The following is a 27,386-nucleotide window of genomic DNA, read 5'->3' as shown; positions in this document are numbered from 1 at the left end:
TGACCATTTTTACCAATTTACATTGGCTTACTGGAACACCCTTATAATTCCCTAGTATATGGTACTGAGGTACCCAGGGTATTGGGGTTCCAGGAGATCCCTATGGGCTGCAGCATTTCTTTTGCCACCCATAGGGAGCTCTGACAATTCTTACACAGGCCTGCCACTGCAGCCTGAGTGAAATAACGTCCACGTTATTTCACAGCCATTTTACACTGCACTTAAGTAACTTATAAGTCACCTATATGTCTAGCCTTTACCTGGTAAAGGTTAGGTGCAAAGTTACTTAGTGTGAGGGCACCCTGGCACTAGCCAAGGTGCCCCCACATTGTTCAGAGCCAATTCCCTGAACTTTGTGAGTGCGGGGACACCATTACACGCGTGCACTACATATAGGTCACTACCTATATGGAGCTTCACAATGGTAACTCCGAATATGGCCATGTAACATGTCTATGATCATGGAATTGCCCCCTCTATGCCATCCTGGCATAGTTGGCACAATCCCATGATCCCAGTGGTCTGTAGCACAGACCCTGGTACTGCCAAACTGCCCTTCCTGGGGTTTCACTGCAGCTGCTGCTGCTGCCAACCCCTCAGACAGGCATCTGCCCTCCTGGGGTCCAGCCAGGCCTGGCCCAGGATGGCAGAACAAAGAACTTCCTCTGAGAGAGGGTGTGACACCCTCTCCCTTTGGAAAATGGTGTGAAGGCAGGGGAGGAGTAGCCTCCCCCAGCCTCTGGAAATGCTTTCTTGGGCACAGATGTGCCCAATTCTGCATAAGCCAGTCTACACCGGTTCAGGGACCCCTTAGCCCCTGCTCTGGCGCGAAACTGGACAAAGGAAAGGGGAGTGACCACTCCCCTGACCTGCACCTCCCCTGGGAGGTGTCCAGAGCTCCTCCAGTGTGCTCCAGACCTCTGCCATCTTGGAAACAGAGGTGCTGCTGGCACACTGGACTGCTCTGAGTGGCCAGTGCCACCAGGTGACGTCAGAGACTCCTGCTGATAGGCTCCTTCAGGTGTTAGTAGCCTATCCTCTCTCCTAGGTAGCCAAACCCTCTTTTCTGGCTACTTAGGGTCTCTGTCTCTGGGGAAACTTCAGATAACGAATGCATGAGCTCAGCCGAGTTCCTCTGCATCTCCCTCTTCACCTTCTGATAAGGAATCGACTGCTGACCGCGCTGGAAGCCTGCAAACCTGCAACATAGTAGCAAAGACGACTACTGCAACTCTGTAACGCTGATCCTGCCGCCTTCTCGACTGTTTTCCTGCTTGTGCATGCTGTGGGGGTAGTCTGCCTCCTCTCTGCACCAGAAGCTCCGAAGAAATCTCCCGTGGGTCGACGGAATCTTCCCCCTGCAACCGCAGGCACCAAAAAGCTGCATTACCGGTCCCTTGGGTCTCCTCTCAGCACGACGAGCGAGGTCCCTCGAATCCAGCGACTGTTCAAGTGACCCCCACAGTCCAGTGACTCTTCAGTCCAAGTTTGGTGGAGGTAAGTCCTTGCCTCACCTCGCTGGGCTGCATTGCTGGGAACCGCGACTTTGCAGCTACTCCGGCCCCTGTGCACTTCTGGCGGAAATCCTTTGTGCACAGCCAAGCCTGGGTCCACGCCACTCTAACCTGCATTGCACGACTTTCTAAGTTGGTCTCCGGCGACGTGGGACTCCTTTGTGCAACTTCGGCGAGCACCGTTTCACGCATCCTCGTAGTGCCTGTTTCTGGCACTTCTCCGGGTGCTACCTGCTTCAGTGAGAGCTCTTTGTCTTGCTCGACGTCCCCTCTCTCTTCAGATCCAATTTGCGACCTCCTGGTCCCTCCTGGGCCCCAGTAGCGTCCAAAAACGCCAAACGCACGATTTGCATGTAGCAAGGCTTGTTGGCGTCCTTCCGGCGGGAAAACACTTCTGCACGACTCTCCAAGGCGAGAGGGATCCGTCCACTACAGGGGATGTCTCTAGCCCTTTTCGTTCCTGCAGAAACCTCAGCTTCTTCTGTCCAGTAGAAGCTTCTTTGCACCCGCAGCTGGCATTTCCTGGGCATTTGCCCATCTCCGACTTGCTTGTGACTTTTGGACTTGGTCCCCTTGTTCCACAGGTACCCTAGATTGGAAATCCACAGTTGTTGCATTGCTGGTTTGTGTCTTTCCTGCATTATTCCTCTAACACGACTACTTTGTCCTTAGGGGAACTTTAGTGCACTTTGCACTCACTTTTCAGCGTCTTGGGGAGGGTTATTTTTCTAATTCTCACTATTTTCTAATAGTCCCAGCGACCCTCTACAAGGTCACATAGGTTTGGGGTCCATTCGTGGTTCGCATTCCACTTTTGGAGTATATGGTTTGTGTTGCCCCTATCCCTATGTTTCCCCATTGCATCCTATTGTAACTATACATTGTTTGCACTGTTTTCTAAGACTATACTGCATATTTTTGCTATTGTGTATATATATCTTGTGTATATTTCCTATCCTCTCACTGAGGGTACACTCTAAGATACTTTGGCATATTGTCATAAAAATAAAGTACCTTTATTTTTAGTATAACTGTGTATTGTGTTTTCTTATGATATTGTGCATATGACACTAAGTGGTACTGTAGTAGCTTCACACGTCTCCTAGTTCAGCCTAAGCTGCTCTGCTAAGCTACCATTATCTATCAGCCTAAGCTGCTAGACACCCTATACACTAATAAGGGATAACTGGGCCTGGTGCAAGGTGCAAGTACCCCTTGGTACTCACTACAAGCCAGTCCAGCCTCCTACACCCACACACTAAGTAACTCTGCACCCAACCTTCACCAGGTGAAGGTTAGACATATAGGTGACTGATAAGTTAGTTAAGTGCAGTGGTAAATGACTGTGAAATAACGTGGATGTTATTTCACTCAGGCTGCACTGGTAGGCCTGTGTAAGAATTGTCAGAGCTCCCTATGGGTGGCAAAAGAAATGCTGCAGCCCATAGGGATCTCCTGTAACCCCGATACCCTGGGTACCTCAGTACCATATACTAGGGAATTATATGGGTTTACCAGTATGTCAATGTGAATTGGTAAATTTAGTCACTAGCCTGTTAGTGACAAATTTGGAAAGCAGAGAGAGCGTAACCATTGAGGTTCTGGTTAAAAGAGCCTCAGTGAGACAGTTAGGCGTCACACAGGGAACACATACAGGGCACATACTTATGAACACTGGGGCCCTGCCTGGCAGGGTCCCAGTGACACATAGACTAAAACAACATATATACAGTGAAACATGGGGGTAACATGCCAGGCAAGATGGTACCTTCCTACAAAGACTACCAGCGACATTGTATCACCTAATACTGCCGGCTTTCTCGACTGTTTCCTGGTGGTGCATGCTCTGGGGCTGTCTGCCTTCACCCAGCACTGGAATCCAAGTTGAAATCTCCTGTGGGTCGACGGAATCATCCCCCTGCTAACACAGTCACCAAACTTCTGCTTCACCAGTCCTCTGGGTCCCCTCTCATCATGACAGGTGTGGTCCATGGAACACAGGTACTGCATCCAAGTTACCCAAACATTCCAGCGGTCCATCTGTCCCAATTTGGTGGAGGTAAGTCCTTGCCTCCCCTCTCCAGACAATAATCCTGTGTACTGCGTGAACTGCAGCTGTTAGGGCTTCTGTGCACTTTTGCAAGGAATCCTTTGTGCACAGCACAGCCCAGATCCCAGCACTCCGTCCTGCATTGCTCAGCTGAGTTAAACTCCGGCTTCGTGGGACCCTCCTTTGTAGTGTTGAGACGACCGCCGTGTTCAGTTTTCTTGAACCTGTGTTCAGGTACTTATGTAGAAGCTGCCTTCTTGTTCATGGGCTCTCTTGCTGCTGAGTGACTCCTCTGGCTCTTCTTCTAATTGGCGACCTCCTGTTCCTTCCTGGGCCCGCACCCATTTTCTTCAACCGTGACCTTTGCAGATAGCAAGGCTTGTTTGCGGTATTTCTCCAAAGAAACAACTCTGCATCCTCCAGCACGCTGTGGGACATCTTCTGTGAAAAGGAGAAGTTCCTGGCAGCTTCCGTTGTTGCAGAATCTTCATCTTCTTCCACCCGGAGGCAGCCATTTTGCACCTTCATCCGGGGATTAGTGGGCTCCTGCCCCCCCCAGACACTTTTGTGGCTCTTGGACTTGGTCCCCTACCTTTGCAGGTCCTCAGGTCCAGGAATCCATCTCAGTGCTTTGCAGTCAGTTGTGCTCTTTGCAGAATCTCCTAACACAACTTTAGTGTGTTTCTGGGGAAGTAGGGTCACTTTACTCCTACTTTTCATGGTTTTGGGGTGTGGTATCTGTAGGAGGCTGGACTGGCTTGTAGTGAGTACCAAGGGGTACTTGCACCTTGCACCAGGCCCAGTTATCCCTTATTAGTGTATAGGGTGTCTAGCAGCTTAGGCTGATAGATAATGGTAGCTTAGCAGAGCAGCTCAGGCTGAACTAGGAGACGTGTGAAGCTACTACAGTACCACCTAGTGTCATATGCACAATATCATAAGAAAACACAATACACAGTTATACTAAAAATAAAGGTACTTTATTTTTATGACAATATGCCAAAGTATCTTAGAGTGTACCCTCAGTGAGAGGATAGGAAATATACACAAGATATATATACACCATAGCAAAAATATGCAGTATAGTCTTAGAAAACAGTGCAAACAATGTATAGTTACAATAGGATGCAATGGGGAAACATAGGGATAGGGGCAACACAAACCATATACTCCAAAAGTGGAATGCGAACCACGAATGGACCCCAAACCTATGTGACCTTGTAGAGGGTCGCTGGGACTATTAGAAAATAGTGAGAGTTAGAAAAATAACCCTCCCCAAGACCCTGAAAAGTGAGTGCAAAGTGCACTAAAGTTCCCCTAAGGACAAAGTAGTCGTGTTAGAGGAATAATGCAGGAAAGACACAAACCAGCAATGCAACAACTGTGGATTTCCAATCTAGGGTACCTGTGGAACAAGGGGACCAAGTCCAAAAGTCACAAGCAAGTCGGAGATGGGCAGATGCCCAGGAAATGCCAGCTGCGGGTGCAAAGAAGCTTCGACTGGACAGAAGAAGCTGAGGTTTCTGCAGGAATGAAAAGGGCTAGAGACTTCCCCTTTGGTAGACGGATCCCACTCGCCTTGTAGAGTCGTGCAGAAGTGTATTCCCACCGGAAGGACGCCAACAAGCCTTGCTAGGCGCAAATCGTAAATTTAACGTTTTTGGACGCTGCTGGGGCCCAGGAGGGACCAGGAGGTCGCAAATTGGACCTGAAGAGAGAGGGGACGTAGAGCAAGACAAAGAGCCCTCACTGAAGCAGGTAGCTCCCGGAGAAGTGCCAGGAACAGGCACCTCGAGGATGCGTGAAACGGTGCTCGCCGAAGTTGCACAAAGGAGTCCCACGTCGCCGGAGACCAACTTAGAAAGTCGTGCAATGCAGGTCAGAGTGCTGTGGACCCAGGCTTGGCTGTGCACGAAGGATTTCCGCCGGAAGTGCACAGGGGCCGGAGTAGCTGCAAAGTCGCGGTTCTCAGCAATGCAGCCCAGCGAGGTGAGGCAAGGACTTACCTCCACCAAACTTGGGCTGAAGAGTCACTGGACTGTGGGGGTCACTTGGACTGCGTCGCTGGATTCAAGGGACCTCGCTCTTTGTGCTGAGAGGGGACCCAAGGGACCGGTAATGCAGCTTTTTGGTGCCTGCGGTTGCAGGGGGAAGATTCCGTCGACCCACAGGAGATTTCTTTGGAGCTTCTGGTGCAGAGAGGAGGCAGACTATCCCCACAGCATGCACAAGCAGGAAAACAGTCGAGAAGGCGGCAGGATTAGCGTTACAGAGTTGCAGTAGTCGTCTTTGCTACTATGTTGCAGGTTTGCAGGCTTCCAGCGCGGTCAGCAGTCGATTCCTTATCAGAAGGTGAAGAGAGAGATGCAGAGGAACTCGGCTGAGCTCATGCATTCGTTATCTAAAGTTTCCCCAGAGACAGAGACCCTAAATAGCCAGAAAAGAGGGTTTGGCTACCTAGGAGAGAGGATAGGCTAGCAACACCTGAAGGAGCCTATCACAAGGAGTCTGTGACGTCACCTGGTGGCACTGGCCACTCAGAGCAGTCCAGTGTGCCAGCAGCACCTCTGTTTCCAAGATGGCAGAGGTCTGGAGCACACTGGAGGAGCTCTGGACACCTCCCAGGGGAGGTGCAGGTCAGGGGAGTGGTCACTCCCCTTTCCTTTGTCCAGTTTCGCGCCAGAGCAGGGGCTAAGGGGTCCCTGAACCGGTGTAGACTGGCTTATGCAGAATTGGGCACATCTGTGCCCAACAAAGCATTTACAGAGGCTGGGGGAGGCTACTCCTCCCCTGCCTTCACACCATTTTCCAAAGGGAGAGGGTGTCACACCCTCTCTCAGAGGAAGTTCTTTGTTCTGCCATCCTGGGCCAGGCCTGGCTGGACCCCAGGAGGGCAGCTGCCTGTCTGAGGGGTTGGCAGCAGCAGCAGCTGCAGTGAAACCCCAGGAAGGGCAGTTTGGCAGTACCAGGGTCTGTGCTACAGACCACTGGGATCACGGGATTGTGCCAACTATGCCAGGATGGTATAGAGGGGGCAATTCCATGATCATAGACATGTTACATGGCCATATTCGGAGTTACCATGGTGAAGCTACATATAGGTAGTGACCTATATGTAGTGCACGCGTGTAATGGTGTCCCCGCACTCACAAAGTTCAGGGAATTGGCTCTGAACAATGTGGGGGCACCTTGGCTAGTGCCAGGGTGCCCTCACACTAAGTAACTTTGCACCTAACCTTTACCAGGTAAAGGTTAGACATATAGGTGACTTATAAGTTACTTAAGTGCAGTGTAAAATGGCTGTGAAATAACGTGGACGTTATTTCACTCAGGCTGCAGTGGCAGGCCTGTGTAAGAATTGTCAGAGCTCCCTATGGGTGGCAAAAGAAATGCTGCAGCCCATAGGGATCTCCTGGAACCCCAATACCCTGGGTACCTCAGTACCATATACTAGGGAATTATAAGGGTGTTCCAGTAAGCCAATGTAAATTGGTAAAAATGGTCACTAGCCTGTCAGTGACAATTTGGAAAGAAATGAGAGAGCATAACCACTGAGGTTCTGATTAGCAGAGCCTCAGTGAGACAGTTAGTCACTACACAGGTAACACATTCAGGCACACATATGAGCACTGGGGCCCTGGGTTACCAGGGTCCCAGTGACACATACAACTAAAACAACATATATACAGTGAAAAATGGGGGTAACATGCCAGGCAAGATGGTACTTTCCTACAGTATCTTTAGACACCCTTAGTGTTTTCTTACTCTCCCAGAAACCCTCTACACACTACACTAGGCCTGGGGTCCCTAAGTGGTTAGAATTCCACTTTCTTAGTATATGGTTTGTGATGCCCCTAGGCCTATTGCATCATATTGTGTTCTACAGTGTTTGCACTACTTTTCTAACTGTTTTCTTACCTGATTTTCGTTTGTGTGTATATTTTGTGTATTTTACTTACCTTCTAAGGGAGAATATCCTCTGAGATATTTTCTGACATATTGTCACTGAAATAAAGTACCTTTATTTTTAATAACTCTGGGCCTCATTACAACCGTTGCGGTCTGTGTTAAAGCGGCGGTAATACCACCAACAGGCTGTTGGAAAAAAAATGGGATTACGGCTGTGGCGGAAACCGCCAACATAGACGGCCACTTTAACAGTCCGACCGCCACACCGGTACAAACAAACAGCGCGGCGGACACCGCCAACAGACAGGCGGGAGACAATGTACTGCCCACCCTATCACAACACGCCTATCCACCACCTTTTCCAGGGCAGATCCAACGCGAATAAAAATACAGCGGAAACAGTACACAGAAGGAAAAACACTGACCTCTCCACACCCCAGGAGGAACCAGGACGCCATGGAGCCTGAATTGCAGATACTGCCGGCGATGGTCTTCCTGCTCCTCTATCAAGAGCGACCATGGTGAGTACTGCACCTACAACACAGGGGAAGGAAAAGTGACACACACACACGCAATCCGAACACCCCCACCCCCACCCTCACCCACAACACCATACACACAAACTCATGCTGCAACATTACATAGACCCCCCTCTAACCCCCTGGAAGAACGCAAGGACAAAAGGAAATGATTTGAACGAAGGTAATCATGTGAAATATCATTATCAAAATGCAAAATCCAGTATATACAATTATGGACACCAAATACTCAAGTCCGGATAGTGCACCTATCATTGTCCGTGGACCACTGGGCCCAAAATGCATGGGCGAGGCCCACAATAGAAACCTGACTCCAAATGGAGAGAACACTGGAGGGGCATTACATAGAAAATATACAGGCACCTCAGGGTGAGGGGGAGGGGGGCACCTCAGCCTGATGAACGCACAACGCCACTGCTCCATGAGGGGGCTCCATGCCCACAGTTTGTCCCTGGTGAGTGCAAAGCCACAGTCTCTCAAGTCTTTACAGTTGGTGGTTTGCCCACTGTTTGATCCTCGGGAGTGCAAAGCCACAGTCTCTCAAGTCTTTCCAGTGGGTGGTTTGCCCACTGCTTTATCCTGGGGAGCGCAAAGCCACAGTCTCTCAAGTCTTTCCAGTGGGTGGTTTGCCCACTGCTGCATCCTGGGGAGTGCAAAGCCACAGTCTCTCAAGTCTTTCCAGTGGGTGGTTTGCCCACTTCTGCACCCTGGGGAGTGCAAAGCCACAGTTTCTCTAGTGGATAACAGTCTCCACCGGTTCTGGATGGGGTATGGTGCCCATAGTGCTTCATCCTGCCAACGACTGAGGTAGTGGATGTATCTCTCCACTGGTTCTGGAGGGGGCATGGTGCCCAGAGCACTTCAGCCTGCCAAGGACTGAGGTAGAGGATGTATCTCTCCACTGGTTCTGGAGGGGGCTTGGTGGCCAGAGTGCTCCACGTGCAGTGTGGCCGGAAGAATACACTTGCCTGGGTGTGTGTGCCACGAGATAGCCGAGGTACAGGTAGCATGATACGCCATGGAGGCACAGACATACCCCACACTGCTGCGGCTTTGCATTCAATATGCAGCTGCCCAGGGTCCTGGAACTCACCACGAGCCTCGGACGACTGACCACTGGGGATGGTAGCCATGTCAGCGGTGGTGCCACTGTCTGAGGACGTTGCGGGGCCGCTGGCGGTGCTTGCGGCAGTGTCAGTGGCGGCAGTGCTTGCTGCGGTGTCAGTCGCAACATTACTTGCGGCGGGGCCTGTGGCAGCAGTGCTGGCTGCAGGCTCTGTGGCGGCGGTGCTGGCGGCGGGGTCTGTGGCGGCGGTGCTGGATGCGGGGTCAGAGCCTGAAATGCTCTCTGTTGGGCTGCCTGGCCAAAATGAATGCCCTCCAGGCATGCATTTGTTTGTTGCAAATGCCTCTCAACACCGTGGATGGGATTCGGAATGGTAGACTGCCCAACAGTGAGGGATCTCAGGAGGTCAATAGCCTCCTCACTGAGGGCAGCAGGGCTGACTGGGGCAGGGCCTGAGGTGCCTGTGGCGAAGAAGATGCCCACCCTCCTGGGTGAGCAGGCACGGGACACACGCTGAGGGGCTGCCGGGAAGGCGGTGCTGGTAGGGGGAGTGGCGGCTGTACCTGTTGATGCGGTGGGCACAGAGGTGCCCGCCACCGCAAGGGAGCTCCCATCAGAGGAGGAGTCGCTGTCGCTGGTCTCTGCTCCCGTCCCCGCCGTGGAGCTCCCCTCGCCCTCCGCCCCACTGGTGGCTTCAGACTCCGTTGTTTCGCCCTACAGGCCCAAGTGGGATGCAGCTCCCTCCTGCTCCAGTGCCAATGCTCCTCCGCCTGATGATGCTATTGCAGACAAGAACAGGGAGACCACAAAAAGGGGAGGAAGACAGGAGAAAGATATGTTGAGTGCATGCAACACCACTACCGTTGGCGGACACAACAGACACAGTATCCCTCTGCACTACGCCATGCACTTATAGTTCATAGATTAATCACATGCCCATGGGGTACAAGGCCTAAGCCCGATTGCTGCACACCTGGAAGTCACAGGAGCCTGACGAGGTGTAGATGGCACTAACCACTAGTGGAGTTGGGGTGCCACAGAGCCCGCCTCACAAGGGACCTTGCGTACCAAGATCACCCTGGCCTAGGGAAACCCACGGCCCACCTCCCCCACCCAGTCTGTAGGAAAGTACCACCTTACCTGGCATGTTACCCCCATTTTCACTGTATGTATGTTTGTTTTTGCCTATGTGTCACTGGGATCCTGTCAGGCAGGACCCCAGTGCTCATCATGCATGCCCTGTATGTTTTTCTTGTGTGGTGCCTCACTGTATCACTGAGGCTCTGCTAACCAGAACCACATTGTTTATGCTCTCTCTGCTTCTCGCAATTGTCACTGATGCTAGTGACTATCTTCACCAATTCTCAATGGCACACTGGAACACCCTTATAATTCCCTTGTATATGGTACCTAGGTACCCAGGGTATTGGGGTTCCACGAGATCCCTATGGGCTGCAGCATTTCTTTTGCCACCCATAGGGAGATCAGACAATTCTTACACAGGACTGCCACGGCAGCCCGAGTGAAATAACATCCACGTTATTTCACAACCATTTTCACTGCACATAAGTAACTTATAGGTCACCTATATGTCTAACCCTCACTTGGTTAAGGTTAGGTGCCAAGTTACCTAGTGTGTGGGCACCCTGGCACTAGCCAAGGTGCCCTCACATCGTTCAGGGCAAATTCCCTGGACTTTGTGAGTGCGGGGACAACATTACATGCGTGCACTAAATATAGGTCACTACCTGTGTGTAGCGTCACAATTGTAACTCCGAAAATGACCATGTAACATGTCTAGGATCATGTAATTGTCACCCCAATACCATTCTGGTATTGGGGGGACAATTCCATGCATCCCCGGGTCTCTAGCACAGAACCCGGGTACTGCCAAACTGCCTTTCCGGGGTCTCCACTGCAGCTGCTGCTGCTGCCAACTCCTCAGACAGGATTCTGCCCCCCTGGGGCCTGGGCAGCCTGGTCCCAGAAAGGCAGAACAAAGGATTTCCTCTGAGAGAGGGTGTTACACCCTCTCCCTTTGGAAATAGGTGTGAAGGGCTGGGGAGGAGTAGCCTCCCCCAGCCTCTGGAAATGCATTGATGGGCACAGATGGTGCCCATCTCTGCATAAGCCAGTCTACACCTTTTCAGGAATCCCCCAGCCCTGCTCTGGCACAAAACTGGACAAAAGAAAGGGGAGTGACCACTCCCCTGACCTGCACCTCCCAAGGGAGGTGCCCAGAGCTCCTCCAGTGTGTCCCAGACCTCTGCCATCTTGGATTCAGAGGTGTTGGGGCACAATGGACAGCTCTGAGTGGCCAGTGCAAGCAGGTGACGTCAGAGACCCCTCCTGATAGGTGCTTAATGTAGGAGGCTGGCCTGGTTTCTAGTACTTACACCTTGTGCCAGGTCCAGTTATACCTTATTAGAAGAATAGAGGTGTTTCTAGCAGCTTAGGCTGATAGAAGCTACCTATGGCAAAGCAGCTTAGGCTGAACTAGGCGACACGCAAAGCTCCTACTATACCACTTATATCATATGCACAATATCATAAGAAAACACAATACTCAGAGTTACTAAAAATAAATGTACTTTATTTTTATGACAGTATGCCACAAGTATCTCAGTGAGTACCCTCAGTAAGAAGGTAAGTAATATACAGAAGTTATATGTACACAAACCCAAAATAGGTAAGTGAGAGTCAGAAAAGTAATGCAAACATTGTAGAATTACAATAGGTTGCAATAAGCAAGCATAGGTCTAGGGGCAACACAAACCATATACTCCAAAAGTCGAATACGAATCACGAATGGACCCCAGACCTATGGGAGCCTGTAGAGGGTCGCTGGGACTGTAAGAAAACAGTCAGGGTGTCCAAGATACCCCACCCCAAGACACTGAAAAGTAGGAGTAAAGTACACCTACTATCCCAAAAGAGCACAATAGTTGTGATAGGGGGATTCTGCAAGAACCACAAGTAGCAGCAAAGCACTGAAGACGGATTCCTGGACGTGAGGACCTGCAAGGCAAGGGGACCAAGTCCAAGAGTTGCGATATTGTCCAGAGGGGGCAGGAGCCCAGGAAACCCCGGATGAAGGTGCAAGGAAGCTGCCTCTGGATGGAAGAAGCTTAGGATTCTGCAATGACAAAGAGAGCTAGGAACTTCTCCTTTGGATGGAAGATGTCCCACGTCGCGATGAAGCTTGCAGAGGTGTTCCCACACAGAAATACTGCAAACAAGCCTTGCTAGCTGCAAGGGTCGTGTTAAAGTTTTTTGGGTGCTGCTGAGGACCAGGAAGGACCAGAATGTCTCCACTTGGAGGAGGAGACAGAGGGGGCGCTCAGCAACTCATAGAGCCCTCACAGAAGCAGGCAGCACCCGCAGAAGTACCTGAACAGGCACTTGGAAGATTTGTGAACTTGAGTCCATGCAGAGTTACAAAAGAGGCTCCCACGACATTGGAGGCCAACTCAGCGGGTTGTGCACTGCAGAACGGAGTGCTGGAGACCCAGGATAGGCTGTGCACAAAGGAAATCCTGGAAGAGTGCACAGAAGCCGAGGCAGCTGCAAATCATGCAGTACAAAGGTTTGCATTCTAGCGTGGGGAGGCAAGGACTTACCTCCACCAAACTTGGACTGAAGAGTCACTGAACAGTGGGAGTCACTTGGAAAGAGTTGCTGTTTTCCAGGGACCACGCTCGTCAGGATGAGAGGGGACCCAGAGGACCGGTGAGGCAGTCTTTTGGTGCCTGCGTTAGCAGGCGGAAGATTCCATCGACCCACAGGAGATTTCTTCGGAGCTTCTGGTGCAGGGTGAAGGCAGGCTACCCCCAGAGCATGCACCACCTGGAAACAGTCAAGAAAGCCGGCAGGATGAGGCGCTACACTGTTGCTGGTAGTCGTCTTGCTACTTTTTTGCAGTTTTGCAGGCGTCCTAGAGCAGTCAGCGGTCGATCCTTGGTAGAAGTCAAAGAGGGAGATGCAGAGGAACTCTGGTGAGCTCTTTTATTCGTTATCTGAAGAATTCCCCAAAGCAGAGACCCTAAATAGCCAGTGAAGGAGGTTTGGCTACCAAGGAAGGAGGATTGGCTACCAAGAGAGGTAAGAGCCTATCAGAGGGAGTCTCTGACATCACCTGCTGGCACTGGCCACTCAGAGCAGTCCAGTGTGCCCCCAACACCTCTGTTTCCAAGATGGCAGAGGTCTGGGACACACTGGAGGAGCTCTGGGCACCTCCCCTGGGAGGTACTGGTCAGGGGAGTGGTCACTCCCCTTTCCTTTGTCCAGTTTCGTGCCAGAGCAGGGCTGGGGCATCCCTGAACTGGTGTAGACTGGCTTATGCAGAGATGGGCACCATCTGTGCCTATCAAAGCATTTCCAGAGGCTGGGGGAGGGTACTCCTTCCCAGCCCTTCACACCTATTTCCAAAGGGAGAGGGTGTAACACCCTCTCTCAGAGGAAATCCTTTGTTCTGTCTTCCTGCGCCAGGGCTGCCTTGACCCCAGGAGGGCAGAAACCTGTCTGAGGGGTTGGCAGCAGCAGCAGCTGCAGTGGAAACCCAGGAAAGGCAGTTTGACAGTACACGGGTTCTGTGCTAGAGACCCGGGGATCATGGAATTTCCCCCCCCATACCAGAATGGTATTGGGGTGACAATTCCATGATCTTAAACATGTTACACGGCCCTGTTCGGAGTTACCATTGTGACGCTAAACATATTGACCTATGTATAGTGCACACGTGTAATGGTGTCCCCGCACTCACAAAGTCCGGGGAATTTTCCCTGAACGATGTGGGGGCACCTTGGCTAGTACCAGGGTGCCCACACACTAAGGGCCAGATGTAGCAAAGGGTTTTTCCCATTCTGTGTCAATGGGAAAATGTGTTCGCATATATGGCCCCAAGTAACTTGGCATCCAACCTTCACTAGGTGGAGGTTAGACATATGGGTGACTTATAAGTTACTTATGTGCAGTGGTAAATGGCTGTGAAATAGCATGGACGTTATTTCATGCAGGCTGCACTGGCAGGCCTGTGTAAGAATTGTCTGAGCTCCCTATGGGTGGCAAAAGAAATGCTGCAGCCTATAGGGATCTCCTGGAACCCCAATTCCCTGGGTACCTTAGTACCTTATACAAGGGAATTACATGGGTGTACCAGTGTGCCAATGAGAATTGGTAAATTTAGTCACTAGCCTGTTAGTGACAAAGTTGGAAAGCAGAGAGAGCATAAACACTGAGGTTCTGGTTAGCAGAGCCTCAGTGATACAGTTAGGCACCACACAGGGAACACATACAGGGTACATACTATGAGCACTGGGGCCCTGCCTGGCAGGGTCCCAGTGACACAAGGACTAAAACAACCTACATACAGTGAAATATGGTGGTAACATGCAAAGCAAGATGGTACTTTCCTACACGTACCTCTTTCAGTAGCCAAGCCTCCTTTTTTACTAGCCAAACCTCGTTTTTTGGCTATTTAGGGTCTCTCCTCTGGGCTATTCCTCAGATACCGAATGCAAGAGCTCACCAGAGTTCCTCTGCACTTCCCGATTTGACTTCTACCAAGGATCGACCGCTGACTGCTCCAGGACGCCTGCAAAACCATCACAAAGTAGCAAGACAGCTACCAGCAACATTGTAGCGCCTCATCCTGCCTGCTTTCTTGACTGTTTCCTGGTGGTGCATGCTGTGAGGGCTTTCTGCCTTCACCCTGCAGTGGAAGCCAAGAAGAAATCTCTATGGGTCGACGGAATCTTCCCCCTGCCAATGCAGGCACCGAACTTCTGCATCTCCGGTCCTCTGGGTCCCGTCTCATCCTGACGAGCGTGGTCCCTGGAACACAGGAGCTGGGTCCAAGTGTCTTCACAGTCCAGTGGCCCTTCTGTCCAATTTGGTGGAGGTAAGTCCTTGCCTCCCCACGCCAGACAGCAAACCTGTGTACTGCATGATTTGCAGCTGCTCCGGCTTCTTTGCACTTCTCCAAGGAATCCTTTGTGCACAGCCTAGCCTGGGTCCCCAGCACTCCGTCCTCATTGCCCAACTCGCTGAGTTGGACTCCGACGCCGTGGGGCCCTCCTTTGTGACTCTGAGTCGACCGCTGTCCTCAGATCTTCTAAGTGCCTGTTCTGGTACTTCTGCAGGAGCTGCCTGCTTCTGTGGGGGCTCTCTGAGTTGCAGAGCGACCTCTCTGTCTCCTCCTCCAAGGAGCGACATTCTGGTCAATCCTGGTCCTCAGCAGCACCCAAAATCCTCATTCATGGCTCTTGCAGCTAGCAAGGCTTGTTTGCGGTATTTCTGCATGGAAGCACTTCTGCAACCTCCAGCACGCCGTGGTACATCTTCTCACCAAAAAGGAAGTTCCTGGCTCCTTTCGTTGTTGCAGAATCTTCAGCGTCTTCCACTCGGCGGCAGCCCTTTTGCACCTTCATCCAGGGTTTAGTGGGCTCCTGCCCCCCTGGACACTTTCATGACTATTGGACTTGGTCACCTTCCTTTACAGGTCATCAGGACCAGGAATCCATCTTCAGTGTTTTGCTGGTGCTTGTGGTTCTTGTAGAATCCCCTATCCCAACTATTCTGTCTTTCTGGGGTAGTAGGGTAACCTTGCTCCTACTTTCAGGGTCTTGGGGTGGGGTATTTTGGACACCCTTACTGTTTTCTCACAGTCCAAGCGACCCTCTACAATCTCCCATAGGTCTGGAGTCCATTCGTGATTCGCATTCTAATTTTGGAGCATATGGTTTGTGTTGCCCCTAGGCCTATGTCTACTAATTGCATCCTATTGTGATTCTACATTTTTTGCACTACTTTTCTTACCGTTACTTACCAGTTTTGGGTTTGTGTACATACAATTTATGTATATTACTTACCTCCTAAGTGAGGGTATCCTCTGAGATACTTTTGGCATAGTGTCACTGTAGGAAAGTACCATCTTGCCTGGCATGTTACCCCCATTTTTCACTGTATATATGTTGTTTTAGTTGTATGTGTCACTGGGACCCTGTTCACCAGGGCCCCAGTGCTCATAAGTGTGCCTGAATGTGTTACCTGTGTAGTGACTAACTGTCTCACTGAGGCTCTGCTAATCAGAACCTCAGTGGTTATGCTCTCTCATTTCTTTCCAAATTGTCACTAACAGGCTAGTGACCAATTTTACCAATTTACATTGGCTTACTGGAACACCCTTATAATTCCCTAGTATATGGTACTGAGGTTCTCAGGGTATTGGGGTTCCAGGAGATCCCTATGGGCTGCAGCATTTCTTTTGCCACCCATGGGGAGCTCTGACAATTCTTACACAGGCCTGCCACTGCAGCCTGGGTGAAATAACGTCCACGTTATTTCACAGCCATTTTACACTGCACTTAAGTAACTTATAAGTCACCTATATGTCTAACCTTTACCTGGTAAAGGTTAGGTGCAAAGTTACTTAGTGTGAGGGCACCATGGCATTAGCCAAGGTGCCCCCACATTGTTCAGGGCCAATTCCCCGGACTTTGTGAGTGCGGGGACACCATTACACGTGTGCACTACATATAGGTCACTACCTATATGTAGCTTCACAATGGTAACTCCGAATATGGCCATGTAACATGTCTATGATCATGGAATTGCCCCCTCTATGCCATCCTGGCATAGTTGGCACAATCCCATGATCCCAGTGGTCTGTAGCACAGACCCTGGAACTGCCAAACTGCCTTTTCTGGGGTTTCACTGCAGCTGCTGCTGCTGCCAACCCCTCAGACAGGTTTCTGCCCTCCTGGGGTCAAGCCAGGCTTGTCCCAGGATGGCAGAACAAAGGACTTCCTCTGAGAGAGGGTGTTACACCCTCTCCCTTTGGAAAATGGTGTGAAGGCAGGGGAGGAGGAGCCTCCCCCAGCCTCTGGAAATGCTTTCTTGGGCACAGATGTGCCCAATTCTGCACAAGCCAGTCTACACCGGTTCAGAGGACCCCTTAGCCCTGCTCTGGCGCGATACTGGACAAAGGAAAGGGGAGTGACCACTCCCCTGACCTGCACCTCCCCTGGTAGGTGTCCAGATCTCCTCCAGTGTGCTCCAGACCTCTGCCATCTTGGAAACAGAGGTGCTGCTGGCACACTGGACTGCTCTGAGTGGCCAGTGCCACCAGGTGACGTCAGAGACTCCTTCTGATAGGCTCCTTCAGGTGTTGCTAGCCTATCCTCTCTCCTAAGTAGCCAAACCCTCTTTTCTGGCTATTTAGGGTCTCTGTCTCTGGGGAAACTTTAGATAACGAATGCAAGAGCTCATCAGAGTTCCTCTGCATCTCTCTCTTCACCTTCTGCCAAGGAATCGACTGCTGACCGCGCTGGAAGCCTGCAACACTGCAACAAAGTAGCTAAGACGACTACTGCAACTCTGTAACGCTGATCCTGCTGCCTTCTCGACTGTTTTCCTGGTGGTGCATGCTGTGGGGGTAGTCTGCCTCCTCTCTGCACTAGAAGCTCCGAAGAAATCTCCCGTGGGTCGACGGAATCTTCCCCCTGCAACCGCAGGCACCAAAAAGCTGCATTACCGGTCCCTTGGGTCTCCTCTCAGCACGACGAGCGAGGTCCCTCGAATCCAGCAACTCTGTCCAAGTGACCCCCACAGTCCAGTGACTCTTCAGTCCAAGTTTGGTGGAGGTAAGTCCTTGCCTCACCTCGCTAGACTGCATTGCTGGGAACCGCGACTTTTGCAGCTACTCTGGCCCCTGTGCACTTCCGGCGGAAATCCTTTGTGCACCTCCAAGCCTGGTTCCACGGCACTCTAACCTGCATTGCACGACTTTCTAAGTTGGTCTCCGGCGACGTGGGACTCCTTTGTGTAACTTCGGGTGAGCACTGTTTCACGCATCCTCGTAGTGCCTGTTTTTGGCACTTCTCCGGGTGCTACCTGCTGCTGAGAGGACTCCTTTTCTTGCTCGACGTCCCCTCTCTCTCCTGGTCTAATTTACGACCTCCTGGTCCCTCCTGGGCCACAGCAGCATCCAAAAACGTTAACCGCACGATTTGCAGCTAGCAAGGCTTGTTGGCGTTCTTTGGGCAGGAAAACACTTTTGCACGACTCTCCACGGCGAGAGGGATCCTTCCACCAAAGGGGAAGTCTCTAGCCCTTTTTGTTCTTGCAGAAACCTCAGCTTCTTCTGTCCAGTAGAAGCTTCTTTGCACCCACAGCTGGCATTTCCTGGGCATATGCCCATCTCCGACTTGCTTGTGACTTTTGGACTTGGTCCCCTTGTTTTCACAGGTACCCTAGATTGGAAATCCATCGTTGTTGCATTGTTGGTTTGTGTCTTTCCTGCATTATTCCTCTAACATGACTTCTTTGTCCTTAGGGGAACTTTAGTGCACTTTGCACTCACTTTTCAGGGTCTTGGGGAGGGTTATTTTTCTAACTCTCACTATTTTCTAATAGTCCCAGCGACCCTCTACAAGGTCACATAGGTTTGGGGTCCATTCGTGGTTCGCATTCCACTTTTGGAGTATATGGTTTGTGTTGCCCGCATCCCTATGTGTCCCCATTGCATCCTATTGTAACTATACATTGTTTGCACTGTTTTCTAAGACTATACTGCATATTTTTGCTATTGTGTATATATATCTTGTGTATATTTCCTATCCTCTCACTGAGGGTACACTCTAAGATACATTGGCATATTGTCATAAAAATAAAGTACCTTTATTTTTAGTATAACTGTGTATTGTGTTTTCTTATAATATTGTGCATATGACACTAGGTGGTACTGTCGTAGCTTCACACGTCTCCTAGTTCAGCCTAAGCTGCTCTGCTAAGCTACCATTATCTATCAGCCTAAGCTGCTAGACACCCTATACACTAATAAGGGATAACTGGGCCTGGTGCAAGGTGCAAGTACCCCTTGGTACTCACTACAAGCCAGTCCAGCCTCCTACAGTCACTAAAATAAAGTACCTTTATTTTTAGTAACTCTGAGTATTGTGTTTTCTTATGATATTGTGCTATATGATATGAGTGGTATAGTAGGAGCTTTGCATGTCTCCTAGTTCACCCTAAGCTGCTTTGCCATAACTACCTCTATCAGCCTAAGCTGCTAGAAACACCTCTATTCTACTAATAAGGGATAACTGGACCTGGCACAAGGTGTAAGTACCACAAGGTACCCACTTTAAGCCATGCCAGCCTCCTACACAGACACCTTGTAATGCACGCAGAGTCAGCTGAATGAGAGTGTACTCACCCCCTTGTGGCTGCTGTGATGCCCTCAAGCGCCCATCCAACTCCGGATACGCCACCGCCAGGATCCGGAACATCAGGGGGGTCATGGTGCGACAGGCACCCCTCCCACGTTGGGAGGCCATCCCCAGCTGGGCCTCTGCCGTCTTCTTGCTCCAGCGGCACAGGTCCTCCCATCTTTTACAGCAGTGGGTGCTCCGTCTGTGGTGGACCCCCAGGGTCTGGACGTCCTTGGCGACGGCACACCAAATAGCCTTCTTCTGGTGGGCGCTGACCTAGAGGAATAGTACAGGGGGAAAGGAAAATCATTACCCGTCTGGACCGTCATACTCATTGACCCACGTTCCCACCCTTGCCCTGACGCACATACACTCACCGTCCGCACATGCAGGCCTCAGCTCCCCCCCCATTTATCTGCCATCCACACCACTCCAAACAAGCCTTGCCCATGCAGCATGCTCACAGTGTACTCACCTGTTTGTCTGGAGGACCATAGAGTAAAGTGTACTGGGGGAGGACTCCATCCACTAGTTTCTCCAACTCCTCCGAAATGAAGGCAGGGGCCCTTTCCCCAGACACACGAGCCATTGTCTCTTCCAGACTGAGGTCACAGCAGCACTTGCAGTGTAGGTCCTCTCCTGTCGAAGATCAGGTATCAAGTGATTGAACAGAGAGAAAATGGCGGTCACGTCTGCGGCAGTGCGTACAATCACCGCTGACATACATCATCATTGGCTCTTGGGAACCATAGGGTCCAATGGTTACCAATGCAGGATTGCGCCACGGTCTTCGACCGCCTACCACGACGGTGTACAACGCCAGCGCAGTTATCTCATATCCCCTTGTCCCACCTTACAGGTCAGGCAGCCGCCATTTCAGGGGGCCACATGGCATTAATATTAACTGTGTCACACCAATGTAGGCCATGAATACACACACTTACATGCACATTGCGGACTAATAAACATGTGCAAATAACATTTTGTGATACCTCAGTGTTGGCTGACTCTCTGCTCACTGTTCTCGTCCATAGGGCACGTCTGCTGGGGGAGGTGATGAGATGGCGGCATCCTCCGGTGTACAGACCACTGGTGTACCTGTCGAAAATGGAAGAGAGACACATAATAGTCACCTACATACTTGATCTTGCAACAATCCATGAACTGTTTGCCCAGTTGGAGCCAGACCTGATGTCAGCTATCCGCCATCCCACAGGAATCCCCCCTCTAGTGCAGGTCCTGTCAGTACTCCATTTCCTGGCAAGTGGTTCCTTTCAAACAACATTGGCCATTGCATCAGGGATGTCCCAGACAATGTTCTCTAACGTGTTGTCCAGAGTGTTGTCTGCCCTGCTGAAACACATGTGCAGCTACATCGTGTTCCCTCAGGTGGAGGATTTGCCCACAGTGAAAGGTGACTTCTATGCCCTGGGACATATCCCCAACATCATTGGTGCCATTAATGGGATACATGTGGCCTTGTTACCCCCGCAGGTGTGAACAGGTGTACAGAAACCGGAAAAGCTACCATTCTATAAATGTGCAGATGGTGTATTTGGCAGACCAGTACATCTCCCATATGAATGCCAAATTTCCTGGCTCAGCAGCATTCCTTATGTGATCGGGCAACTCCAGAGGCACCGTGTGTGGCTAATAGGTGTCTGGGCATGGGGTTGTCCCTATGGGTTAGTGTGTGTCTAACAGTTGTCCCTCCATATTTGCAGGTGACTCTGGTTACCCCAACCTGTCATGGCTACTGACCCCAGTGAGAAATCCTAGAACAAGGGCAGAGGAACGCTACAATGAGGCACATGGGCGAACTAGGAGGGTGATTGAACGCACCTTCGGCATCCTGAAGGCCAGATTCCGGTTCCTCCATATGAGGTGGTTCTCTCTACTACTCACCAAAGAAGGTGTGCCAGATCATCGTGGCCTGCTGTATGCTTGACAACCTGGCTTTGTGATGCCAGGTGCCTTTTCTGCAGGAGTATGGGCCAGCTGGTGGTCTTGTGGCAGCTGTGGAGCCTGTGGACAGTGAAGAAGAGGAGGCAGAAGAAGAGGATATCGACAACAGGAACAACGTAATCAAGGTAAGAAGATGTCACTGCCTTCTATATCTCATACTATTATTGGAGCTAGCATAAGTCTGTCATTTTCACTCAGTGTATGGACCCTGACTTGTCACTTTGCCTTTCCATTTCACAGATGTGGGTCCCACTTTGTGCCCTCTGCTATATTTCCTCATGGCCTACAGCTGTGTTACTCGGTATGTGCACAAGTAAATTGACATTGTTATATTCCATGGTTATTGCAATAACACGTTTATGAAAGCACAGACTGACTGCAGATTGTTTTGTAATTGAAGTGTGTTTATTTCTGTGCAAATAAGTGGAGGGGTTGAAAAATGGGCAGGGGGATATGGTGGATGAATGTCCATGGCAGAGACCACTCTATTTGTTGCACAGGTGCATTGTCCAAAGGGGCATAGGAAGTGGAGCAATGGCAGTTTAAGGATGAACAGGGTGACAAAGTGGGACAGAAGGGTGACATTCAGCGGGGTCTCAATTCCTGGCGGGGGTCTTGGCAATGTTCTCTGTTTTGTTCCTGGATCTCAGGGACCATTTGTGGGGTGGTTCCCTATCTGCAGGGGGTGGGGTGCTGTTGTCCTGTTGTTCCTGTGGTGGTGCCTCCTGTCCACTAGCGGCTGTGGAGGTGGAGGGCTGTTCATAGTCCAGGCTAATGTCAGGGGCCCCTTGTTGTGCCACAGTGACCCTCCTGGTGTTGACAAGGTCTTGCAGCACCCCTGCAATGGTGACCAGGGTGTTGTTTATGGACTTTAGATCCTCCCTGATCCCCAGATAGTGTTCCTCCTGCAGCCACTGGGTCTCCTGAAACTTGGCCAGTTCCGTTGCCATCGTCTCCTGGGAATGATGGTAAGCTCCCATGATGTTGGAGAGTGCCTCAAGGAGAGTGGGTTCCCTGGGCCTGTCCTCCCCTGTAACACAGCAGTCCTCCCAGCTTCCCTGTTTTCCTGAGCCTCTGTCCCCTGAACCGTGTGCCCTCTGCCACTGCCCCCAGGTCTCTGATTTTCTTGGGTTGGTGGGTTTGCCTGGGTTCCCTGTAGTGGTGGACACACTGCTGATTGACGTGTCCTGGGGACAGAGGGATGGGCCCACTGGGTGGGTGCTGTGCTTGTGTTTCCTGAGAGGGGAGGATCTGTGGTGACTTGTGCCAGTGTCAGGGGAATCAACTGTCCCGAGTTCCCTGATGGGCCGGGCTGGTCATCTTGATCCAGTTGTGCAGAGCTGCTGTCATCACTGTGGGTCTCTTCTGTGTGGGGACTGGATATGTCTGGTACCTCCTGTCTAGTGACGTTGGGTTGGGGTCCTGCAGTGGTGTAAATGCATGACTACTGCATCTGTGTGTGCCATCTTGTGCAATGGGTGAGTGACCCTGTACTCCAGTGCTTGCATTCTTGGCTTGGTCCTTGTGTTATATTTGGTTTGGGGTCTGTATGGGTATCTGTAGTGGACATGCTTTGGTGATGGGTATCCATGATTTGGTGTTGCATCAGGGCTTGCTATTGGGATGGGTGGGTTGTGATAGTGGGGCATATGTGAGGTGTTGGAGTGATGGGGGTGAGGGTTAGGGTGGGTGTATGTGATGGCATGCAGGTAGGGTGGGGGGATGAGGTAGTAAAGATTTGACTTACCAGAGTCCAGTCCTCCTGCTACTCCTGCGAGGGCCTCAGGATGCAGTATTGCCAAGACCTGCTCCTCCCATGTTGTTAGTTGTAGGGGAGGAGGTGGGGGTCCACCGCCAGTCCTCTGTACAGCAATCTGGTGTCTAGAGACCACTGAACGCACCTTCCCCCGTAGGTCATTCCACCTCTTCCTGATGTCATCCCTAGTTCTTGGTGTCCCACTGCGTTGACCCTGTCAACAATTCTGCGCCATAACTCCATCTTCCTTGCAATGGAGGTGTGCTGCACCTGTGATCCGAATAGCTGTGGCTCTACCCGGACAATTTCCTCCACCATGACCCTGAGCTCCTCCTCAGAGAACATGGGGTGTTGTTGAGGTGCCATGATGTGGTGTGGGTGATGTGTGAGGTGGTGTGTGTTGTGATGTGTGAGGGGATGTGTTGGTGTGTGTTGTTTGTGGTGCGTGGATGTTGTGTAAGTGATGGTGTTGTGTGTCTGTGGATGCTGGTGTTGTTTATGGTGGTGTATCTCTCTGGCGTGGTTTCAGAAATCTGGGCGTAAGGGTTTGTGGGTGATGTGGGTGTGTGCTTTATATTGGATTGGGTGTGTGGGTGTGGTGTGTGTATGTGTGTCAGGTGTGTGTATTTTGAATTGTCCAATGGGCTTGTGTTTTGTAAATGTGTATGTATTTTGAGCGCGGTGGTGTGTACCGCCAATGGAATACCGTGGTTGAAAGACCGCCACGTGGATTTGTGGGTCGTGATAATGTGTGCGTATTCCTGTTGGCGTGACGGTGGAGGTTTTGTTATTGCCAGTTTATCACTGACCTTTAGTGAAGCGGACTTGTGTGAGTGTCTGGATTATGGCGGATTCCGAGCTGTGGGTCGTGATAGCTGTAGCAGAATTTCACATCCGCAGCGGTATGTTGGCAGTCTTCTGCATGCCGATAAGCGGCATTTACCGCCAGGGTTGTAATGAGGACCTCTGTGTATTGTGATTCTTATGATATAGTGCTATCGGATATCAGTAGTATAGTAGGAGCTTTGCATGTCTCCTAGTTCAGCCTAAGCTGTTCTGCTATAGCTACCTCTATCAGCATAAGCTGCTAGAACACTACTAATCTACTAATAAGGGATAACTTTACCTGACACAAGGTGTAAGTACCATCAGTTACCGACTATAAGCCAGGCCAGCCTCCTACATTGGTGGTGCAGCGGTGGGAAAAGTACTTGTAACTGCTCTACCACTTTGTCATTGGTGCTTTTCATAAGAAAAACATATTCCAAATACTTAAAAATATACACAGTTAACCTAAACAGTTTAAATCTCTTTCTAAAAACTTTCTTAAAAGTTTTAAAAGTTTTTAAAAGTTTTAAAAGTTTTCCTCTTTTCTTTAAAAGTTCTAAAAACGTTTTTCTCACTATCTTAAACTCTTTCTTACAACTATCTCTGCAGTAGAGCTCACTCCCACAGTTGCTAAGGCAACCGATGGTGGTATAAACTTTAAACGTTTGAGGGGTCTCTGCATAGAAAGAGGTTTAAGCATTGGTGAGAACCCTACCAAAGATCTTCTCCTCAGCTTTCTCATAGAAAGTGACCAGAAAGAGTCTGTCCAATCCCAGAATCAGGAGGTAGAGGAGGGGGGTACCCAGCAAGAATCAGGTGAGGGCTCTGAGGACTCTGGGGAGGGTTCCTCCAAAGACCTGTCAGTACCCGGGTACTGCGCTAGAGACCCGGGGGATCATGGATTTGTCCCCCCAATACCAGAATGGTATTGGGCTGACAATTCCATGATCTTAGACATGTTACATGGCCATGTTTGGAGTTACCATTATGTCGCTATACATAGGTAGTGACCTATGTATAGTGCACGCCTGTAATGGTGTCCCCGCACTCACAAAGTTCAGGGAATTTGCCCTGAACGATGTGGGGGCATCTTGGCTAGTGCCAGGGTGCCCACACACTAAGTAACTTTGCACCCAACCTTCACCAGGTGAAGGTTAAACATATAGGTGACTTATAAGTTACTTAAGTGCAGTGGTAAATGGCTGTGAAATAACGTGGACGTTATTTCACTCAGGCTGCACTGGCAGGCCTGTGTAAGAATTGTCTGAGGTCCCTATGGGTGGCAAAAGAAATGCTGCAGCCCATAGGGATCTCCTGGAACCCCAATACTCTGGGTACCTCAGCACCATATACTAGGGAATTATATGGGTGTACCAGTATGCCAATGTGAATTGGTAAAATTAGTCACTAGCCTGTTAGTGACAAATTTGGAAAGCAGAGAGAGCATAACCACTGAGGTTCTGGTTAGCAGAGCGTCAGTGAGACAGTTAGGCATCACACAGGGAACACATACAGGGCACATTCTTATGAGCACTGGGCCTTGCCTGGCAGGGTCCCAGTGACACATAGACTAAAACAACATATATACAGTGAAATATGGGGGTAACATGCCAGGCAAGATGGTACTTTCCTACACTTTCTTACAGTCTCAATTAGGTGTAACGTATTTGTAACTATACAACTTGGGTATGTTCTGGAATTCGCGCCTGAATATGGTTGTCATCCATTATTCTGGTCTCAATTATAAACAAAAATTAGATGCTACACTGTTAGTGCTGAATTTAACCTACTGATCTTTTGTTTTGTGTTTCAGGTGAACAGGTTTCTCCAGAAGATACACTTTAAGACTTCTGCTGGGAATGACATTTTTTTTTATGACAAAGGGCAAGTACCAGCAAAGTATGACATTCTAAACTGGTCTTTCAAAAGCAGACGTGTCTTGAAAGTTGTTAAGGTTGGACATTTAGATCTCACAGCACAACCAGGGCAACAACTTATCATCAACGAGAGCGCCATTACGTGGCATGTTAGTGGTGACCAGAAGAATCAGGTCAGTCTAATGTTCTTCAGACATTCAACTAATGGCAGTCAGGTGGGACCAACGTCAGCTATTTTAACTTGAAATCAACTAATGTTCCATCCAGTCAGAAGCATTGCACCACTTTTAAGGTTTAAACTGAGCAACAAGCTGGGGAACACACCCTGCTAGGCACATTCAGTCTAGGCCCTAAGGGGCATATTTATGAACCCTGTTGTGTCACACTTGCACCACACATTGTAATGCAAGTGCAACACAACATAACATAAAATAGAGATTTATGAAGCCATGCAAGGTCACTTTGCGTGGCCATGAGTGGCACCAAAAATCTGAAGTAGGGAAACAGAGTTCAAATTGCTGTGTTGCCTTACTCTGCCCTGAGAAGGCGTTTCATGGGGGTTGAATGGGTGTTCCCACACAAATCCAATGGTTTTTGACGTAGTCCCTGATTTGCCAGAAGTGGGAGACCAGGGAACGCACCAACAAGATACACCTTTTCAGGGGACATGTAACGAGGAGAAGTATTTATTTTTCTTTTCGCTAGTTCCTCTTTCTATGTGTGCTACATTCATCACAATGGTGACAGATATCCCGTCCACCGAAATTGAAACCCCATTCTGTCCCCTAGGGTTTAGATTTTGACAGATGAGATATCTGTCACCATTGTGACAGAGTAACCCTTCCGCCAAGTTTTAAATCAGGCCCCAAGCTGTTATCTTAACTGCATTCACTGTTGCATCAGTCATAAGAGCATCTCTGGGCAGCTTTCCTTGGCTGATGAGTGGGCAAGAATTGAGTTCACTCTCACCTTACTAATATATATACAGCTTACCCTTGCAGGCCCTTTCTTGATGCAACTACCTTCCAATGATTCCTCACGATGCGTGAAAATTAACATAGAACCCTGTTAGCACAATCATATACTGTCCACATTGCATGTATTTTCTTTCTTTAAACATGACTTGTTAAACCTAGTGTGGGCAAAATAAAAGCACATTCTAGAATTTGTGTTTAGCTTCCTTACTATGAGAAATGAAATTAAATTTGACTTATAACATATGCACTGCTGCATAGAACACATTTTAAATATTAGCATGTTTTACCCTAGAAACTACATTTTAAGACATCCATATCTGAGGTTTCAGCCAAACAATGACTATTCAATTGATGACACTCAATGTTTTTCATATTCTCCAAATCTTTGCAAAGCATACTAAAACCAATTAGAAAATCAGGTAATCTAAAAAAAACAATTTTACTATTTTGTGACTAAACAGATGCTTGTGGTGAAGGATGCATGGTGGGCTACCACTGAACAAATTAAGCACAGTTTCTCCTTGATTCTACTTCACTTCACAGACTCCTCGCTCGGTCTGCAGTGAGAGCTGCCTCCCAGGGTCCCGCAAAGCTCCAAGAGAAGGGAAGCCTGTCTGCTGCTTTTACTGTGTGCCCTGTGCCAATGGGGAGTTTTCCAACAGGACCGGTATGTGGAAAACTGACTTCCTAAAGC

General features: G+C 49.9%; 1 protein-coding gene across 1 annotated transcript in view; it reads left to right on the top strand.

The window, feature by feature from the left end:
* Positions 1–27,386, top strand: part of LOC138279491 (vomeronasal type-2 receptor 26-like) — a 139,825-nt gene that overhangs the window by 99,327 nt on the left and 13,112 nt on the right. The window contains exons 4-6 of the mRNA XM_069219407.1: positions 4,510–4,539; positions 25,652–25,888; positions 27,236–27,359. Of these exons, the coding sequence (XP_069075508.1) occupies positions 4,510–4,539; positions 25,652–25,888; positions 27,236–27,359 (391 nt within the window). The remainder of the gene's footprint in view (positions 1–4,509; positions 4,540–25,651; positions 25,889–27,235; positions 27,360–27,386) is intronic.

Source organism: Pleurodeles waltl, chromosome 2_2 (assembly GCF_031143425.1).
Source record: "Pleurodeles waltl isolate 20211129_DDA chromosome 2_2, aPleWal1.hap1.20221129, whole genome shotgun sequence".
Classification (NCBI taxonomy): domain Eukaryota; kingdom Metazoa; phylum Chordata; class Amphibia; order Caudata; family Salamandridae; genus Pleurodeles; species Pleurodeles waltl.
This window is presented reverse-complemented; position numbering and strand designations above follow the sequence as displayed.